The sequence below is a fragment of the Lissotriton helveticus genome, chromosome 8 (genome assembly GCF_964261635.1).
Source record: "Lissotriton helveticus chromosome 8, aLisHel1.1, whole genome shotgun sequence".
In the NCBI taxonomy this organism is placed as follows: Eukaryota; Metazoa; Chordata; class Amphibia; order Caudata; family Salamandridae; genus Lissotriton; species Lissotriton helveticus.
Genome location: NC_136069.1, coordinates 441,715,944 through 441,738,151, shown reverse-complemented (window position 1 = coordinate 441,738,151; position 22,208 = coordinate 441,715,944). Strand labels below are relative to the sequence as shown.

The 22,208-nt window shown below is 47.0% G+C and overlaps 1 protein-coding gene across 1 annotated transcript in view; it reads right to left on the bottom strand.

Moving 5' to 3' along the window:
- COG3 (component of oligomeric golgi complex 3) overlaps nucleotides 1–22,208 on the bottom strand; it is a 450,848-nt gene that overhangs the window by 317,405 nt on the left and 111,235 nt on the right. The window contains exons 5-6 of the mRNA XM_078657314.1: nucleotides 16,526–16,600; nucleotides 7,148–7,240 (exon numbers count right to left, since the gene is read on the bottom strand). Of these exons, the coding sequence (XP_078513440.1) occupies nucleotides 7,148–7,240; nucleotides 16,526–16,600 (168 nt within the window). The remainder of the gene's footprint in view (nucleotides 1–7,147; nucleotides 7,241–16,525; nucleotides 16,601–22,208) is intronic.

Genomic DNA, 22,208 nt, shown 5'->3' with positions numbered 1-22,208 from the left:
AGAAGATCGGAGCAACACTTGAGAAAACATGTATGTCTACTGAAAACAGAACAGATATAATGTCTGCAGACTTCACACTGCTGCATGCAGACCACCGCAAACTGTCAGACAAGGTACACAATGTTGACCGTGTACACACCCTAGAATGCAGGGCAAAAGACACAGATGGCCGCTCCAGCAGAAACAATGTTTGCATGGTGGGCCTTCTGGCGAGTGTCAAGGAGATAACCCATTTCATCGCAGGAGAAAAGACCTTGGAATAAGGTCTCGCAGCCTGAGTTCAAGAAGGCCCTTGATGAATCGATACCAATATGCATGAGCAGGGTCACTGAAGATCAATTAGCCATATGTATATGGCACCGGAAGGCTGCGAATACAGCACCCATGAGGGCCCCTCAGATGGGAATGAAGGCCTGTTCAGCTCACTGGTTTACCCAGGAAAGAACCCCTTGTAAAGATTGGAGAAAGTCTGGCGGCAACACTATCAGGCAGCAGATAAAATACGATATAAAATGGCCCTAAGTGTCTACCATAAAAATCTAAAACGAGCCTGTAAGACGTTTTATACCCACAGAATTATAGAGGCCAATAAAAATGAGAAGGAGATCTTTAAGATAGTCTCCAGATTCCTTCATCCTAAAAAGATGACCCCCACCACCGGATAACAATCAGGTCTTTTGTGTTGGACTCAGGGATTTCTTTGAGGAAAAGATCATAAAAATCCAGGCAAAGTTGATGAGTCCTAGCCAGTATTTCAATTGGTTACCAAGCCCTAATGTGCTGGCAGGACCTTCAGCTGGAGTTAAGCCGGCTCACTTTCTCCCACCTACGACGGAGGAAGTGAGGGAGATGAAGATCCCTCACATCTCGAAGACCAAAGCCGACAATATTGTCCCACTTTATCAGGAGCTGTTTACCTGTTCTCTCCATTCAGGTGTCATACCTGATTCATGGAAAAGGGCAAATGTGGTCCCCCTTCTGAAGAAGGCTAACACGGATACTGAAGTACCAGCAAACTTTAGACGGGTCTCCTTATTTCCAGCAGCAGCAAAGGTTCTGGAAGAGATGGTGAACAGATAGCTCACCACCTTTCTGACAGATAATAGTCCCCTTCACCCATCCCAATCTGGCTTAAAAGCCCATCATAGTACTGAAACAACGCTCCTTGAGGTTTAGGAATCCTGAGTCTGGATTAAAGCCTCAATGTAGCTCTGGTGCTGTTGGACCTGCCAGCAGCTTTTGATATGGTGGACCACAGCATTCTATTACAAAGAATAGAACATCTAGGATTGTCGGGCTAGCACTTGGCTGGCTGAGCTCCTTTCTAGGGAACCGAGAACAGGCTGTCTGGCTGAACCTTTGCCCTTACAGAGCCAAATCATTGAAATGGGGTGTTCGACAGGGCTCTTCTTTGAGCCCCAACCTTCAATGTGTATATGAGCCCACTGGCCAGACTGGTTGAATTGTTTGGCATGAAGATTGTGTCATATGCGGATGAGGTGCAACTCCTGCTCTCTTATCAAGGGGATTCAGTAAGCGCCAAAGAATATTTCCTCTCTGTAGGAAGACACTTAATTTGGCTTCAGTCTAATAAATTACAGTGCAACCCAGACAAAATAGAGATCCTGCTGTTTGGGTTAAACCCCTGTTTCAAGTGGACTAGAGCTTGGTCAAATGAGGTTGCCCCTCCGCCCTCACCCAAGTAGTGGCCAGAAACCTGGGCGTAATGTTTGACTCCCATCTTTCTTTCAAGGCCCATGTTTCTGCAGCGGTTAGATCTCGTTTTTTGGACCCTCTGCATGCTCAGGAAATTTCAATTTCTTCTCCCTCATGAATCTCAAGTAACCGTGGTCAGAGCATTGATCTTGTCCCAATTGGATTATGTAAATGTCCTGTATCTGGGTCTTCCCAAGTACATAGTCAAGCATATACAAATAATACAGAACATGGCAATACGCCTTATTTTTAGGTTACCTAAATATGCCTCAGGATCTCATTACCGGGAGAAACTTCACTGGCTTCCAGTCCGCAAGAGTATAATGTTCAAAACTATGACTCTGGCCCACCGAATCCTCTACAATAGAGGCTCAGCATACTTAAATGAGAGGATCAAGGAGTACAGACTAGGAAGATTGTTACCATCTACTAGCGCTGGTCTGTTAACAATCCCTTGCTTCGGAAAACATCGGAGAGGGGGGTCCTCCTTTATAGTAAGAGCAGGAAGTATGTAGAACAAGCTGCCTGCTCATGAGGGATTAATAACTGAGGAGGGACCCTTCAAGAAGGCCCTAAAGACATATCTTTTTAAGCTTTAGGACTGGGTATACTTTTGGGGGCTTCGAACCTTACCACCTGTTCTTCTAAGCCGAGCACCGCACACACTCCAAGTAGCTGTGCGCTATATAAAAGACATTAATTCATTCATGGATGCAGTATACCTCGAAGGCTGACTCTGCAATCTGCTCCCAGGAGCTGCGATATCTCTGTTTTTCTCTGTGTACTGCCTGGCAGACCCCCACAGGGTGCCAATCATAGTAGTTTTTTGTTCCATTGTCTAAACTATCGAGATCCTGACACTATCTTGCAAGAGGCATGCAAACTACAAAACATTAAAGTGGACAACCGGCTCGGTTATGCTCTTTCCGGACTACACCACAGCAGTGAAACTGCAGAGGAGTTCCGTACAGGCTGTTAAATGGCGACTTTGCAAGTTAGACAGTCATTATTCACTCCAGTTCCTGGCCCGCCTCTGCGTGGTTGCTGAGGGCGCACACATTTTTTCAACACAGCTGTGGAGGCATGGGACAAGACAGAGTCGACACTTTTGCAGTAAGGAGGGGTGAATTTATCCTAATATTCTTCTCTCACCACCATCCTTCACATTTTTAACCCTGGTTGCGTGATCCAAGAATAAAATAGTACCACAGACATATCAGAGCTAGGTTTACTTTCACAAACTGCACACTTCTTTGGTGATCTCACTATTTTATGTTTGTATTGTCTTCCCCTCCCTTTTGCTCCACCCCAGGCATTGGTCTGCGCAGGCGTATCAGTTAGCAAGCCCAATGATGAAGCATGTCACAATTTGTGAGTAAGGGCAGTCTTTTCTCACAGAGCATGTGCCGCTACAGAACCATAATACACATTCCTACCTCTCGTTTGTGTGTGATAGGAAAACAATAGCCACCTGAAACTTGCTGGAGGTCAGGACTATATTTCTCACAATGCACTGGACCATCTACTTTTGGGCGATCCCTCGTAGAGCCCTATGATCAGAGATTATTTGGTTCCTGTACATTGTTTTTAACTGAGGTGTGCAGTGGTCTAGTGCCACTAGTGACGGGGAGTCTGGAGTTCCCTTTGGCGCTCAAAGGGGTCCCTCTGTCTGGGGGAACTGAGCTTTGGTCCAGGACGAGTCGCAGTCGTGCAGCTCCATGATGGTTAGCACAGGTGCAAAGTATCATGCCTTTGCTTTGTGCAGATCCTGTTGTCGTAGACACAGGTCTTCTCTTTGTCCTTTGTTGCAAGCCAGATCAGAACTGAGGTTCTGATGTCAGGGTTAGCCCTTAAATCTTAGATTTAGGGGCTTTAGGGGTATGAGTGCAAGTGGCCAATGGGCTACTAGCTCCAATGATTAATCAGCCGCTGAGGTGAACACATCCAGGGGTCTATGTCATCTTTTCTACCCAGAACCCTTTATACTACCACTTTTTAAAATGGCAGAAGTAGTCCTCAGCTCAACAGACCAGGTAGCCCACACTAGCGGTGTGGCTAACCTTCTGGGGGTGTAAGCATCCTGCATGCCAATTTTCCTGCCTGCCTGGGTTCAAATGTGCCTGGGGGCAGGGGCAAGGCTGTTTCCCCTTTGAGAGGCAGCCTGGTTGCATATCACAGTGAAGGCTTTAAAGCTCACTACTTTGATGTACCACTCACTAGACCTCCCTCCCACCCAGAACATTGTTTCTGACTCCTTGGACTGTTCACACCACCTGGCAGGGGGTCAGATTTCTGTCTTGGTGGCACCAGCTGCGGACTGGCAGCCAGAGTATAGGAAAGGCTGGGGCAACCAGGTGGGCAACCTCTAAGGTAGCCACATGGGTGCATGCGGCATCGTCCTCGACACAAGATTAATGGCAGGGGTGAGAAGGCATGTTGTTTGATACCAAACATGACATATTTTGGCAGCACCATAATGGAGCTGGCAACCCCAACTTTGCCAGGCGTTCCAGCCAATTTTATCATATGGACCACCTATCACTAAAGGAACATATAAGTTCACGCTTACATGTCCACACCTTTATTATAATGCACCCTGCCTCCTGGGCTCAGGAAACCTTCCCCAGGGATGACTGCCATGTAGAAAAAGTAGTGCATTGACTTTGCCTTGTATGGTGAGTGCAAAGTCAAGTTCAATCAGTTGGCACTGGTCCTGCAGTTTGCAATGGCAGGCCTGCAGTCAAAAGTTTACTTGGGTCACTCAGGGTGGCACAAACCGTGCTTCAGGGCCAATTGACCCCTTTAACACCCATGCCCTTGGTACCACTGGTACCATATACTAAGGACTTATACGGAGGTTAAATTGGGGTTACCAATTCACATATATCAGTTTTTGGTAGAGAGCACTGGGGCCTGGTTAGAAAGCTTCAGTGTACTATCAGAGTCGAAAACCAGCATTTATTAGTCTAAATGGGGAGAAAAAGTGGGGGGAAAGCTGCAAAAAGGCCTGTTTTCTTACACTTCATCCCCGGGCATTGCTTGTGTCATTGAAAAAAGTACTAATTTCAAAACAGTTGCTCTAGCATCCCCTGCACAATCAAGAGGTGCTGTAGCTGCTTTTGGTCCCTTAACCCCTTTGGGGCTGATGACGAGCTCAGCTCGTCATGAGCGTAACCTGCCGTGCGCTCATGACGAGCTGAGCTCGTCATGTAACGCTGTAATTTCAAAATGACCGCGTACAGCGGGAAAAGCCACCGCATTGATGCGGTTAAGTGGATTCAACCTAGGTTTAACATTAAATAAGAATGTGATGGAAGGAAGGTTTAATTTAATCTCAGCTACTGATAACTACTTGAGGGACATGGCAGGTCATCATTTTTAACGGCTGATTACACACAGCTAGTGTAGCTCGAGCCTAGCCTACTTCCCGTTTGCTGCTCTACTGATGAGATGTATTATCCATTCAAATCTTAACTAATCTTTTTTTATATTTGCTAAGGGCTTAGCTCTTGTTGGAGGTGTTCCTTGAGCGATGAGCAACCCCATTATGCCCTACAGCGCAGCATCATTGGATGGGAACTCACCATAGAGCTTGGTACATATATGTCCTTCACATGGGGGTGGGACATCTTTAGCATCTATGCCTCCTCCCACGGTTCTTCCGAACATTTTGTAGGGCCTGTAGATGGGCATTATTAGTTTCATAGTTTGGGCGGATAACAGTTGTTCTGCTACTCTGATATTGTTTCCTGTTACAATTGTTTCCTTGCCCTCCCCCCGTTATGGCTCATTGCCCAGGAACATCCATCCCCCCTCGGACTGCCCTTAGTCATCACTGCCTGTCCTGACACCTCTTGCTCTGGCTGGGCTAACCTCCTCTGGGGCAATATTACGTTTCCCACAAAACCTACATTAACATCATAACTTGGAATGTGCGGGGTATGCACACACCCTTGAGCCGTTATGCCGCGTGCTCCTACCTTAAGTGTAGATCTGCTCACATAGCACTGTTACAGGAGATGCATTTAACACTAGCTGAGGCAGGCAGGCTTCAGAAACTGTGCAGGTGTCAAGTGCTCACCACTGATTATTCCTCCTATGCCAGGGGAGTATTGCTCTAGGTGAAACCAGGAACCCCATTTGTGATGGATGACGCTGGGGCTGACACTGAAGGCAGGTATGTGTTCATACAAGGCCGTTTAGACGGTTGTCGCCTCTTGCTAGTATCCATATATGCCTTCAACACAGATCAGGTCTTGTTCCTGCATGCACTATCTACTCGTCTGTCGTGCTGGAGTGGAATCCCATGGCTCATTGGGGGCAATTTCAACTCTGTCCTTAACACAACTCTAGACCGCTCTTTCCCTCCCCTGCCTGAGATACCGGCCACGTTTAATGCCCGTTCACAGGACGATTGGCTCCAGCATTGGCAACTCCTTTATGTGTGGTTCTCTCGCAATCCTGTCACATGTGTGTACTAGTTTAACTCTTCCCCGCACAAACGACATGTTCGGTTAGATCACTTCATAGGGTTGGCCAGCTTACTCCCTGCTGTCATACAAACGGATTACCTAGAGTGTATTCACTTGGACTACAACCCTCAATTCCTACAGCTTGCATTGGAGATAGGAATCCCTGCCATCTGCGTGGCTCCTCCAACCCGCAGTGCTGGAAGACCCACCATTTCGCGCCTCCTTAGGCACTGCGATTGCCAATTACCTTGAGTTTAATGGCGGTTCTGCGAATGACCGACTATTTCCCTCTTACACAGTGTATGACTACAGGGGTCCCTGAGCCCTTTCTCCATGGGGCACAGATGACCCACAGTTAGGGTAAGAGGGATATGAGCTGGCCTCATATCATTTCAAAATGTAACGCGCGATGCACAAGTGCAGTTTCACACCCACAACTTGTGCATGCAAATGTGCATGCTAAGTGTTTGTCTATCATTTTCCAGCCCGTCGTTGTAAACTGTGTATTTGTTTGGCATGTTCTAGGGATCTAGGAAAACGTGGAATGACAAAGGTCAACCCAACTAAAAAGTGGAACTAACAGGGTTGTATGCCACAATATGATCCAGTGTTCCGTCCGATATGTGGTACTGCTCCATCAACTCCTTTCCTTTGCTTGAAACTCAATAAAATAGATACAAAATAAAAAAAAAAGATGTGTTTCGTACTGCATTCAATTTGAATACAATGTCAAATATTTTTCATGTATCCTACTGCAATTATTCTAAGGGTAAAGAATCATGATAAACATCCGATAGCAGTGTGGTAACACCTTCAGATTTAAAATATTAAACTGTATGGCAGTACATAACATTAAAATCAGAAATAGGTCAAGTCTATAAACTGTTAATTTCTCCACGTAAAAATATCATTAACAAATATGTCAGACAATTGAAAGTGCATGGTTCAGGATTACTTACATGTGATGAAATATACATTATACAGTCATCCAGCTTTGCCAGCATTGGGATAAACCCTTCACTATTCACAGACAATGTGGGAGAATTTAGTTTCTAGGAAAAAAGCAAAGTACTGTTACAAATTAATTTACAGATATTGTTAAAAAAAATACTTTAATTTGGTGTGTATTATGCTTTGTATATGTATATGTATATGTATATGTATATGCTTTGTATATGCTTTGTCAGAAAACCATACAATGCACCTAAATATAAAGTTCTTAGCCTTATTAAAATACAGAACACAATGAAGGCTTCCTTTCTTTTAAGTGTTGCTTAAAACCTATGGTTTCTTAAATGTGAAGATTTTTATAGTGTGGCGTGACATACAGTTAAGCGAAGACCCAACCTTTTCTTTTCTTTATAGCATTTGCAGGCATGAGTGGAATCTTTAAAAAGGAGAATCTCTGGGCAAGAATGAAGTAAAGACACTGATTCAAATAAATGAGTGGCTATTCAATAATTCAAGGTTATTTAGCAAGCAGTGGCCCAAAATGTCAACAACACTGACCAGTGGTAGCATGGGGTTCTGTGACAAAGTACTGCCCTGCATCTTAGTGCTAAATAATGAACCCTGGTCCTTAGTGCTCAACCATCACTCCCTGGTTTTGGGGCATCAACATACATACAAACTGGTCTTCCACATCAAGTTATATAGGTTTACTGTCTCTTGCATCACATTAAGGATTTTGCTGTCGGAGTGCTGTTCTATAAGAAAACACATACACTAATGTTGTCCACTCTGATGTCAGCATCTCGTACAGATCGTGTATTAATATTAGATTTGTAAATTATTGCTCTAAATTCTCATCTGTATTAATGTGATATTTCTACTTATGAATGGGTGCAAACTGCAACAGTCCTGTCTACTGAAACATTCGAATTGAGCCTCAAGATGGCCGCCTGGTAGGAGCTCTAGGTTAGAGCTCCGAGTGCTTGGGATTCCATTTTTTGGATTTAATCCCTGTTAGCACCCAGCATCCCGGGCATTTCGAGCAATGCAACTGCAACATAACTACCTCAAGTAACTGGAACATTTGCATCAAGTAACTGGAACATTTGCATCACCCTTACCTGGCTGGCGGTGGCTGGAGTATTCTGAGGGTCCCTCATCTACACGGAGGCTGTGATCGCGGGAGAGGACCGAGTCGCCCCCGCCTTCTCCGGACACCGGGCTGCCCCTGGTCATCGGCGGAGCCTGGGTCGGACGTTTGGCTGCCTGGAGCCTGCTGTGGCGCGGCCTGGAGCCTTCTAGGGGTCCCTGATCGCCCCCCCCCCCCGGAGGCTGAGACCGTCGCACGAGAGGACCGAGCGATTCTAGCCATCAGAGGCGTCCGGTACGCCTGTAAGCACCGCCACCGGCACCGGCTGCAGCGGTCGGATTTCTGGCCCGGACTCCTGCGGCATCGGGAGAGATATAGTCAGGATCTGGAAGGACGACGGATGACTGGAGCTTGCCCCCATCTACACCGGGAGCTGGATACGATCAGAAGTGTGGCGCCGCCGCCCAGGGGAACTGCCGGAGTGGAGCCCTGAGGCAAACGGAATCTGGAAGGACGACGGACGACTGGAGCTTGCCCCCATCTGCACCGGGAGCTGGATACGATCAGAAGTGTTGTGCCGCCGCCCAGGGGAACTGCCGGAGTGGAGCCCTGAGGCAGACGGGAAACACACAACATCTCCTATCGAGGCGGGAGGGGCTGCAGCTCAGTTGCTCTGGCCGCGCACGAAGATTAGCCTCAACCTGCCAGAAGTCGATGTACACAGCAGCTGTGCACATTCTGGCTAGACCCTCGATAACTGCAAAACTCTGCTGTCAACATCAACGTACTTGCTGAGCAGAAATTACAAAAAGGTATTTACTTCACCCCACTCGCTTGTTCACATTTTTTAAACCTCCTTTTTTAAACCTCCTTTGTTCAAAATGGCTGGGGTCATAAAACTGTAGCAATAAATCCCCTCCGGTACCTCAGATGCCCACGAGGCTCCTCAACTTAACTCCTCCACACAAGACCACCAAAATAGAGATAAGACTCCCTCCCAGCAAGCTAGGAACTGGGCTTGCTCAAATAGAAAGTGAAACTACCCTTCCCGGTTCTCAAAGCAACAACAACAAACAGAGGACTACTGTCTCTAGCTCCCCTATGAGGTTGCCATTTTAGACTGGTCTCTCTCTTTGGCGGCCATCATGGAATAGTCATTTTCACTATCTGACCATACCCTAAGAACTGGACTTTTTTAGACTAATCTCAACTACCGCGCACTCTACATAGCTCTGTATCTACACCTTCTTGTGATAGAGTGTCTGCCTTTTATTGCAGTATTGTACTTCTACTTGTATTTTGTATATTTTTTGTAACCTGCACCCATTTCACTTTTTTGCACCGATCGCTACCTCATATATTTCTGGCTGCTCACTAGTGTCACTTTTGACTCATTAACTTTTTGTTGGCATCTGTATTTTGTTCCAGTATCTCATCAGTATTATACTTCTACTTGTTTACTGTACATTTCTGTAAGCTGCACCCATTTCACTTTTTATTCCTGTAATGCACCGATTGCTATCTCATATATTTTTGTACATTTTTGTAAGCTGCACCCATTTCACTTTTTATTCCTGTAATGCACCGATTGCTACCTCATATATTTCGATTACTCACTAGTGTCACTTTTGCCCCATGTAACTTATTGCTTGCATTTGTCTTTGCTCTTGTATATCTCTACTGTTCACCCTCCCACACCCACCTATACCGCCATCCCAATATGGATCCCATCGGCAAGCACACATATAAAATCAACTACCCACCCACACTCACCAAGAAAGCCGCTAAACGCTTTAAACACAACTTCCTGAGGTCCCACCCTGAAACCCCCTTTGCCGACACCTACTTCTCACCGGTCAATGGATCCTTGAACACCGATATCATCTTCCACACCACACGCAGAGCTCAATGGAGAAAAGCGTTCCTCACATTACTCACCGTCTCCACCACCAGGAAATCCGCTCATGGCCTAACACTCTCCATCACACCATCCCAAATCTTCCCAGGCAGAACCACCATTACTATCTACAATAACGGGATTGTCCTAATTCAATCTGCAGACAGGAACCTGGAACTACTCGACAACCTGTTCCCCACTTTCAAAGAGCACCTCTCCAATCCTCGGACCTCCACTCATATCACCTCCAGTACTATCACCCCTGACTTCACAGCCCCCACCCACAACCCTTCTAACCTAGTTCAGCACCAGAACGACACGCACCTCACCTCTACCCCCAGCACCCTAGTCAATCACCCACCTGCTGTAACCACCCCACACTCCTCAATCACAGACACAGATCTCTCCCCCTCATACACCAGCCGCCCCCCCCCCCCTTCCAACCCGCGGACCTCCACTCATACCACTCCCATTCCTTTCACCCCTGACACCACAGCTCCCACCCACAACCCGTCTAACCTAGTTCAGCACCAGAGCGACACGCACAACGACAAATCCCACCCGCGGACCTCCACTCATACCACTCCCATTCCTTTCACCCCTGACACCACAGCTCCCACCCACAACCCGTCTAACCTAGTTCAGCATCAGAGCGACACGCACAACGACAAATCCCACCCTTTATCCCCTCCCATTCTCAGTCCCCACTACCACCCTCTAACTAATCACGCAGAGCACACCACATCTACTAATCTAACTCCCCCTCCCCACAACAGGACCATCTCCAATCCCATTTCCCCCCCCACTCTCAGCCCCCACTACCTTACCTGCTCCCCCATCACCAATAACATACACTCAACCTCCACCCGGCTCTCTCCGCTTACCACCAATGCCCTCACCTACACCACCAACCTCCTCCCTACTTCATCCACACCCATCCCTCCCAAACCCTCTCTCCTTCTAACACCAACCCGTACACCGACGCCACGGAGCCCTGCACGAACACCAACCCACCCCCCCACCCACACGCCAATTCCCAGGTCACTAACTCACCCCTGATTTCCATCCCCAACACCAACACCTATCCCACGCTGGACAAGATTATGGCCACCCTCCTCCAGCTCAAAGAAGACATTCACACCATCAAAGAACTACTCCTCACACACCCCAGACACCCCTCACTCACCACCACCACCCCTCCCAACATGTCCCCCACCCTTCCGGATGACTCTCCCACTCTACACCCCCCACACTGGACCGCGATCCCTGTCCACAATCGCAACAACCGCCCCGTCGCCCCTGCAACCCTCTTTCGGACCTCGACACACTCACCCTCCTCCGCTCCTACGACCCAGCTCCCCTAAACCACACAACCACCACACACCTCTCCATTCCCACGATATACTCAAATCCCCATAGACCCCCCACACTAAACAACAGAACCTCCATCCCTAATAACCTTAGAAAAGTCCCCCTCTCTCTAGAACCCTCTACCTCCCTCGACACACCCCGTCTCAAATGCACTCTCCTCAACTGCAGATCGGCCTCTAGACACTCCTCCGCCATCGCTGATCTCATCTTAACATTGGACCTAGACCTAATCATCATGACTGAAACCTGGCTAACCGAATCTTCTACACCTATAATGGACATTCTGGTTCCCCCCAACTATCAAATTATTAGACTTGACAGGTCTGGCAAAATTGGTGGTGGAATCGCATGCATATACAGGAACAACCTCTCTGTTCTGAAAGTCGCCGCCCCTTCCCTACCCTCCCCAACTTCCTGTGAATATATCTGCCTCGATATTACCAGTGAGGGCAAACCGATGTGCTCTCTTCACGGCATTTACCACCCACCCGGGGACAACCGCACCTTCGCCCAACAAATCATGGATATGATCTCAACCAATTCCGGACGACAGCTCACCCAAATATACCTTGGTGACTTCAACCTCCACTGGAACGATCACAATGACGCGGTGGTAAATAGTCTTAAAAATTTCCTCAACGCCCTTGACCTCACCCAAATATGCAACAGCCCGACCCACGAGAAAGGCTCTATCCTCGACCTTATCATCTCCAAAGAGGACTCTATCCAACTCGAGTCTATCCAACCCTGTGACTGGTCAGATCATCATATAGTCACATTCTTCATCGATGAAATAGTCAAATTCAACCCGGTCCAATCCTCCAAGCCTAAAGTCTGGAAAAGAGATCTGAAAAAACTCAACCCAAACTCCTTACCCCCTAACAGCTGCAACCTCCTACTTCCTCCTACCGGCGCTACGGACGTCCAATCCTTGACTGACCACTATCTCAACGCCATGACCTAAATAATTAATGAGGCTGCACCCATGCAGCTAAAAAGAGTCTGTGCTAAAATCTCCAATCCTTGGTACGACGGGGGTCTCAATGAGGATAGACGAGCCATGCGAATGGCAGAGCGCACCTGGAGATCAGCTCCCTCTGCACTGCACCTAAAAACCCTGAAGAAAAAGAGAAACGCCTACTTCAGGAAAATAAAACGTTCAAAATCAGACTTCTTCAGCCTCCAGCTCGACCAATCAAAAAACCGTCCGAGAAAACTGTTTGAGCTAATCAGAACACAATCCAAGGAACAACCCCAACCACTCAGCACTATGCGCGAAGCACCCTCCTGTGAAGACTTCGCCGCTTTCTTTATCCAAAAAACTGACAACATAAAGAGCGATCTCCTCATTGACGCAAGCCTTTACTCCAAATCCCACTGCATAGCACTCACTGAACCAAAAAACAATGCTACATGGTCATCCTTTGGCACCTACTCTGAAGAAGAAATTGGCAAACTGCTCAGCACCTTGAAACCATCCAATCACCTCACGGACCCCCTCCCTGCTAACGCTGTCAAAGACTTCACCCCTTTGCTCCTTCCACTCTGGACTAAAATTATCAACAGCTCACTTCAACAAGGAACCATCCCTGACTCCCTCAAAGTTGGACAAGTCACACCTTTACTAAAGAAACCTACAGCCGACCCCTCTGATCTAAACAATTACCGTCCCATTACCAATATTCCCACTCTCGCCAAACTGTTGGAAAAATGCGCACAACTACAATTGACTACACACATTGATCAGTTTGATCTCCTCAACCCTCATCAATCAGGCTTCCGAGCAGGACACAGTACAGAAACTGCTATGACTCACATAATTGACGACGCCCTTCAAATCCTAGATCAAAACGATACCTGCCTCCTCATCCTTCTTGATCTCTCTTCAGCGTTCGACACCGTTAAACATGAGAATTTACTCGAACTATTAAACACAAGAATGGGTCTATCTGGGACTGTACTCAAGTGGTTCACTTCCTTTCTACACAACAGGTCGCAAAAATTCAAGAGCAACAACTTGATGTCCTCGCCAATACCTGTATCGTTAGGCGTCCCCCAAGGATCCTCCCTATCCCCAACTTTGTTCAACCTAGTTATGGAACCTCTCACCACCTTGCTACAAGCATCCAATGTACACTTTCACATGTACGCCGATGACACCCAACTATATCTCAAATTACAATCCCCCAAAGACATTTTGCTCCTGAACTCAACGATCAGAAGCACCCAATCCTGGCTTGCCGATAATCATCTCAAACTCAATGCTCTGAAAACAGAGTTCCTTTTGATCTCACCTCCCGCGAAGATCTCTACCACTCAAATTTGGCTTAAGCACCTAACTGCACTCAATCTCCAACCCACCATCGTGGACTCAGCAAAATCTTTAGGCATAACACTCGACACCAATCTCAACATGCAGCAACATATCAGCAAGGCAACTAAGGGAGCGAACTACCAAATCAATACCCTGAGGAAACTTAAACCCTTCCTCCCAGCTAAAGACTTCCAAAATGCAGTACAAGCACTAGTCATCCCTCGAATAGAATACGGCAGCATCGCCCTCTGCGGTCTCCCCCTAACTACTACTGCACCCCTAAGAGCCTCTCTAAAAGCTGCAGCGAGACTCATCACTGGGTCAAAAAAACACTTGCATATTTCCCCTGACTTGAAATCCCTGAACTGGCTGCCTTTTGAAGCCAGAATACATCTGAAAATCGCCTGCATGACACACAAGGCTATACACCTGAGCTCACCCGGATACCTCACCCAGAAGCTGACAATCTCTGGCGGCTCTAGAAACACTAGAGGCACAAACAATCTTCTGCTGAAACCTCGAAGATTCCGGAAGGAAAAAACGTATAAACGCTCCTTCTCAGGAATGGCACCCAGGATCTGGAACTCACTCCCTCCTGAAACCAGGCTCATCTCCTCCACTACACTTTTTAAGAAAGAAGTAAAAGCTATCCTCATGGCTAAATATACTTGAACTATTACTGTGGATTTTTTAAAGACTCTGCATCGATCTGTATTATCTGTTCGATCCCTTTGATTATTTGTATTACTTGTATTATTGACTTACCTGACTGTCTATGCTCCAACTTATTTGTACTATTATCATTTTTGATGTACCTGTTTTACTATGCTCCCTCATGTACCTACCCCACCCCACTTATTACCTACAACTACGCTATGCCTAATGGCCTGTTATTCACTCTCCTGTTTGTATCCCTGCTTTGTAAAGCGCTCTGATATCTGCAAAGATCTTGTTCGCGCTATATAAAACTTTCTAAATAAATAAATAAAATAAGGAGTAGGAATGTTTATGTTGCCAACCTGTCCCTGTGGAAACTACACATACATTTCTGAGACAGAACATTTTTCTTACCCTTTACCCTTAGCTAGTCAAGAGAAAAGGAAGAGACTGTCAGAAAACTAACTGATAGATAGAATCGCAGTACTCAAACAGGCACTATACCATAGACACATTCCCTGACCTCACCTGCTATTACCTGGCAGATGCAGCCTTTCAGTGCTACCCTGTATGCATAACACAGGTCAGTATAAGGAATAGGACTCTCTATTTAAACAATCCCAAAGGATATTTCTCCATACAACACAGTATAATGCAAGGCATGGAGTATTGAAACACTACTCCAGGCAAAACTAAGCTAGGCAGGAGCTACAGACCAAGCCTTCAACATCATGAAAAATGCTCCTGTGCAAACTCTGATCTCTCATCCTCCCGGAAACCCACAGAAGGGAGAAAAGAAGCTATTTTGCTAGTATGCCCTTGTGGCATTGTGCCCACATATAAATGTATCTTTGAAGACATTCTGCGTGCATGACGGGTCGAAATGTAGACACTGTCAGGGAGCGAAGCAGGCCCTAAGATCTCTCCTGCTCAAATATCTCTCCAACAGCATGCGGTACTTTTTAATAATGCCTGGATTTATTACACTGTTAACCACACTTCTGCCATCCCCTGCTCCTTCCAGCCCTCTCTTCCTACTTCCAATTAAATGTCCTTCTCTCTCTTTATCTGACTGCCAATCGTTTAAACACCTAAGGTCAGCTACCCACAAAGCACCACTGACCATTCCGAAGAGATATTAGCATTTTGTTGAAGACACCCATATCTACAAGGCATCTTCAATTTGCTCTCTACTGTGTCCCGTCGTTTACATTCTCTTGGCCCTCTTTTCATCTCTCCTGTCACTCCTTAGCACTTTGAGGCAATGCTAGGGTGTCATAAATCACTCTGGGGAAAAAAAGTGCGTAATACAACAATGTGTTACAGCAATCAAAAGGGTAAATAATCTTAGATATCCTAAGAGCAACTCCGCTTATGATGAATGAGTCAGAGTAGGATTTATGTTGTCGTCTCTGCTGCTTATGTACCCTCCATCAACAGAGTGGATACAATGCTGGAAATCACACTCCAGCGAGTTCTTCATTGCTCCAGCAATGGGAAGTCTGCATGTAAGAAAGAGATCCTTACGCACTTCTATACGGCACAATGTCAATGAGCCATAAAAACACCTACTCCGGGGTACAAAGACTCAAGAGTCCAGTTTCAGGGGAGGGTGACCTCATGAAATACTGTCAGTTTGAGAGCAGGATTGCAACTCTTGAATAACTTGCACACATGGATTGGGACGATTAAGACGGACACTGAAACACTTATGTACAATAATGGGTATCTGTGGTCAGACAGCAGTGAACATTTAAATCATTTTACTAAACGTGACAACTTGCCCTTACAAGTTGTTTGTGGACTAGGGAACAAGCAAAAAAACAACAACAAAAAAACACCCTTCAACTATATCTGAACTCAATTCCATACAGGGAGGCCTGAAACAACAGTGGCAGGGCCCACCATCTTCACATTATACAAGCAAAACATCTTTGGAAGAAAAGTATGTCTGAAAACTCGGAAGAATGAGGCGTCTTACACCACTATTAATTTCGCACTGAGGTGCTAGTATGTAAACAATATGAAATATGTGACACATTACATTTTAAACTTACAGTGTTTATAGTTTCTAATTCATTAAAATATGAAAGTTTCTGTTGAATGCTTTCAGCCAAATCAACGAGCTCGGACTGTGAAAAAACAAGATAAGAAAGTAAAGGTTAATGCGGAGTTATTACAGCTAGAACAGTCTCAACTTAATCATACATTATATCAATTAGAAGCTATCTTCCATAGTTAGTTGCTACATTATAAACATACCACATTTCCACCCCAGTTCATTTTAAGATATATCCTCCTAGCCATCCGTCAGACCGCCACTACTGTTTCATTCAGTTGAGTTTCTGTTTGAATGTCCGCTATGCCGGACTGTCTGTTTGCTGGGCACAGCCAGTTTCAGCTACATTTAGCAAACTACAGTCTATTACAGCATTGTTAGCAATCAGCAAGTGACATTAACATGGGGCCCTGGATGTTAACGAGGCAGAATGGCACAGAGCCGAGGAGGCAACTGTGCACCGACCCAGAGGGATCAGTGTGGGGCTCCGACAGATAGATATCCTGATGAATTATATCACTCCTCTTAGTGGCAACTGTGTGTTTTAAAATCTCACCTCCATACCTCCATTAGATTCGTTATTGAGACCCCTTTACATTTGTCTTTGACCCACTTTAATAAATAACCCAGTGAGTTATCACGTAGACTGACACCAATCAGACTGCAGAACGAACGGTCTGTTAACATTACTTTCCTAGGAAGCTCATGAGTAATGAACTGTTTTTTACAGTTAACTTTTTTTTAAAGTCATCGGTCGATAGCAGAACATGGAGAAATATAGACGGTACAGCTAATACAGGAGAAATAATCCTCAATCACCCACTTGCGTCAACACTGCACCCAACCCACCAAGACTCGCATCAGTGGAAACCGTCTAAACGCACGCATCAAACTGACCCAATGAACGTATTATTTTCCTTGATGGCAACAAAGTCCTCTTTACACTCCCTGACCCTTTAAACTTCGCTCCCTTCTCATGTAGGGATCTTATGGGCTGTGATAAACTGGCAAAAATGTGCAATGAATGTAAAGCATACTTCGGCAAAGCCTAAGAACGAGTGCACTTAGTCCTTGTTACCAGGCAAAGATGCCTGTACAATTCTCTTCGCTAAAAAAATTTTGGACTCAGTCCCTCACCAGAAATAGTATGTCCCTGGTAAGTGACGGAAGACACTCAAACTACATTTCTCCTTTTTCAGCGTAAGACCTGACTTTTATTGCCTTTTCCAGAGCCAATCTCACTGTACCATCATGTTCTTCCTTTTCTTTTTTATTAACTAAAATATCGTGCTGGAAAAATAAAACTCTTGGCAAACCATCTAGTACTTTTGCAATTACTCTGGAAATAGGGGTCTGCCTCACCAAATGCCATTCGTACAAATCTGTAACTTTTACAGCTGTGACGAAATATGTTAAGTGCCTAAAATCTTTATGTAAAGAAACTTGATGGCATTGAAGGAGCAGGGTTTTCGGAAAATGAAACCTGCTCGGAAGTAACATTTTCTAACTGTGTGCAGTGAAAAACACGCAGTTTAAAAACTAACATGAGGGAAAATAACGCTGCGCAAGCGCATACTAAAGCACTGAACTAGGCCGCAAAAGCTTGACTAACGAAAATAAAGAGGCTAATGCTGCTTTCGAGCACATTATTAACGTTTGCTAGGAAACATAATAATGGTTGTGCATGGTTAGATGCAGTACTGGGAGGATGCGTAAAGAAAAGCATTACAAAAGGAGTAATAATGCTTGTTTTATTCTCTGTAGAGGCATGGGTTAAGGAGAATGATTTTTACAAAACAATCAGAAAAAGCTAAGAGAACGTGGAGGGAAGGCAAAGGCGAACAACCTTTGAATTTACATGTGCCTGCCAAAAGTTAAACGTGGAGATGAAAACAATCAGCAAGTGAGGAACGTTTCCTCTGGAAGTGAATGAGTGGCACAAGAAGTAACAGATTTTGCAGAGAAAAGGAAGCTAAAGCCTGATATTTGTATACTTGTATTTCCTGGGAAGATGCTGTAATGAAATAAAAAAAATAAAACATAACATTGACAGAGACGGAGGAGGAGCTTGGCGGGCATCCGAGATGGCCGCGTGAGCACAGCGCTCCCCGGACCCCCGCCGCTCCCGGCTTAATATCCTGCTTTAATCCTGATTTTTTTGCGAGGATTCATATAGAGGACGTTGGGCTGATCTACCTGGACCTTTCAGAAACTGATTTGGACATCGGGTGCCTGAATTATGTTCAATTGAACTTCTGGGCTCCGCCCTCGGAGTGCGCCCGGGACTGGGTGAGGTTCGGTGGCCGTCTTGGAGTTGAACAACAACGGCAGGGGGATTGGTCTTGTGGGTCCCCTTCTTAAGTTTCGGTTTCGTTTCTGCCTCATACTGGGACACTGGTGAGAGGGTCGGGCCAGAGCTGTGGCCGGGACACGAGTAGGTTGTCTGGCCCTTGGCTGCACTGTTCCTGGAGTGGGCTGCCTCTATCCTGGTGATACCCCTCTTGTAGTCCTTTGGTCCCGGGGTCTCCATTTCTGGTGCCCGGTCCGTCGACCCTGGTGACTTTACTTGTGACGCATCTTCAAAATGGCGGGCAGAGGGGACCGAGAGACGCGCAAGACGAAGACACCTCTGCGCGGGGGTCCGGTTCAATCTAATGTTATGGATCGTTATACCCACTCTAAAGGGTCCCCCGGAGCTGCCCTGCCCGGTCCCATTGCGTCCGACCAAGTGGTGGATGCGTCGACGGAGCCCTCCTTGCAGGACATCATGGGCGCCATTTCTGGCATGAGGGAATCCATAGGCCAACAGTACGAAACCTTGGCCCACAAACTTGACACTGTGGCAATTGAGGTGAATTTGATTCGAGCCGATCTCTCCAAGACAAACGAAAAGGTGAAGTCTTTGGATATCAAATCATCCAGCCTCACGACGGACGTCTCTGATATTCAGACGGAGATTGGCAATCTCCGTAGGGTGAACGATTTCATGACCCGGCGCTTGGAGGATTTTGAGAACAGGGCACGTCGCTGTAATGTTCGAGTGGTTGGTGTGCCGGAGAATCCAGAACCTCACTCGGTTGATCTCCTGGTTGAAGACCTCATCCAGAACCACCTTTCTCCGTCTGGCCTTAGTAAATTTTTCGCAGTGGAGCGCGCACATCGTGTTCCGGGGGGCCAGGGCAAGCCAGGCGCCCCGCCGAGACCTATTGTTGCAAAGCTTTTCCACTATAGAGATCGGGATGCTATCCTGCAGGCCTCGCGGGTGAAGGGCCCGGTGGCCTTTGAGAATGCCACGGTGAACTTTTATCCGGACTTTTCCCAACAGGTCCAGAAGCAGCGTATGGGATTTCGTGGTGCCAAGAAGCGTCTTAGGGTCATGGGGATGCGTTACGCAATGCTCTTTCCGACCAGGCTGCGGGTGGAGTATAATGATCGAACTTTCTTCTTTGATCGGCCAGATGCTGTGAATGACTGGCTAGACTCCCTGCCTCATCGACCTCCTGAGACTGAGTCCGAAGCCCGCCCGGGCGGTGCCGAGGGTGGCGTAGAGAGCTGAACATTTCATCTTTGACTGATGCCTTGTTTTGTATAACTTCTCCAGGGATGTAAGCCTATGTTCCTCTACCTCACATGTGTTTTGATGTATGATCTTTTTCTCGTCATTGGTTTGATCGGGGGGCGGGTGGGACAGAGCCTTTCCTCCTCCGGGGTCTTTGTGTAGAATAGGGGTTCTTGGGCGACAGGCACACTGCAGGTTGGGGTGGCTTTTTAGCTTTTTGCAGGGGTGCAGGGTGGGGGGTGTTTTCTTGTTACCTGGGGGGTGGGTGGTTGGGAAGTTCGTTGTTTGTGTGTTCTGTGTTCAAGGCGACTTTATTCTGTATCTGGACTGCTTTTTATGGTCATGCTCATTGGTGGGGGGTTTGGGCTTTTACGGGTGGGATGGGGGGTAGCGGGTTGAGATTTGTTTCGTGGAACGTTAATGGTCTGGGAGATCGTATCAAACGAAGTGTGGTGTTGAAATATATACGACGTTTATCTCCTGACATTGTTTTCCTGCAGGAGACTCATTTGATAGGCAATGTTTGTCATGCAATGAATAGGTGGGGCTATCGCCTCGTAGCGCATTCGGGGTTTACCTCGGGTTCCAGGGGTGTGGGTATCCTTGTCCGGGCTTCCCTCCCCCTGGCTATTGATGATGTTATTCGGGATGACCGGGGGCGGTATGCTGTTCTTGTGGGTCGATATGAAGGCCGTGCCCTTTCCTTATTAACTGTTTATGTGCCCCCCGGCTTGCAGACTTCCACCTTTTCAGATTTGGGCCGTGTCTTGTTGGACCTCCCTGATAGTACTCTCTTTCTGGCTGGTGATTTTAATTCGGTAGTCTCCGGTCTCCACGATCGCCACCCCCCTAGGGATACCCCTGCGGCTCAGCAGTGGTTGGGTGGATTTTTGGATACCTTTGGCCTGGTGGATTGCTGGAGGCTTTTGCATCCTACGCAGCTTCAGTACACCTTTCACTCTGGGGCCCATGGGAGTCTGTCACGGCTGGATTATTTCCTGATGCCTGCGGCTCAGTCCCCAGCGGTGCGTGAGATTGTGCACCTGCCCAGGGGTATCTCTGACCACTCTCCGCTCTGGCTTCGTTTTGAGGTTGGGGTGGAGGCAGTGGGCCGGGTGGCCCCCATTAATCCGTGGTACCTCACCTCCCCCGAGACCCGCACCCTTTTGCTTAAGTCCCTGGACTCGTATTTTCTGGATAACGAGGGGTCGGTTTCCTCTGCTGTGTCCCTATGGGAGGCCTTTAAGACCGTGATTCGTGGGCAGGCCCTCTCCCTTATTGTTGAGGCTAAGAGAGCGAGAAATAGAGAGGTGGTTGATCTTGAGGGGGAGATTTCTGCATTGGAGGAGGGTTTGGAATCTGGTGTCACACCTGAGAAGCTCCATGCCCTGGGTCTGAAACAATTTGCTTATAAGTCCATGGTCACAGATGCCGCCAAAGTGATGTTTCGGGAGCAACAGGGCCGTTTGTATGATGTGGGTGACAAAGCGGGTAAATTGCTGGCATGGCTGGATAAGAAGGAGAGAGCTAATCGTGTGGTACCCGTGATTCAGTCTGCGAGTGGTGTGAGTGTAACGGACCCGATTGGAATAGTTGACCGGTTTGCCGATTACTTCCGTGTGGTGTATACCCCTGTGTCTGTGAGGGATGTGGTTGACTCTCGCCTTTTGTTGCGTGATATAGCCCTGCCCATTGTTTCCGATTTAGACCGTGTGGCGTTGGACTCCCCCTTTACGGTTGATGAGATAGCTACTGCCATCCGTTCCCTCCGTTCGGGCAAAGCATTGGGCCCGAACGGGTTGCCAATCGAATTGTACAAGTTGCGTCCCGATAGGGTGGCTCCGTATCTTCGCGCCATGTTTCTGGAGTCCCGGGAACGGGGTATTCTCCCTTATGATCAGAGACTGGCCACAATAGTTGTCATCCCCAAGGAGGGTAAACCACGTGATCTTTGTTCCTCCTATAGGCCCATATTCCTGCTAAATGTTGAACCCAAGGTATTGGCGAAACTCCTGGCGTCCCGTCTCTTGACGGTCATTAGTGACTTGGTCCATCCGGATCAATCTGGATTCATCCCGCATCGCAACACGGCTCTGAACCTACGTCGTCTTCACGGCGCGGT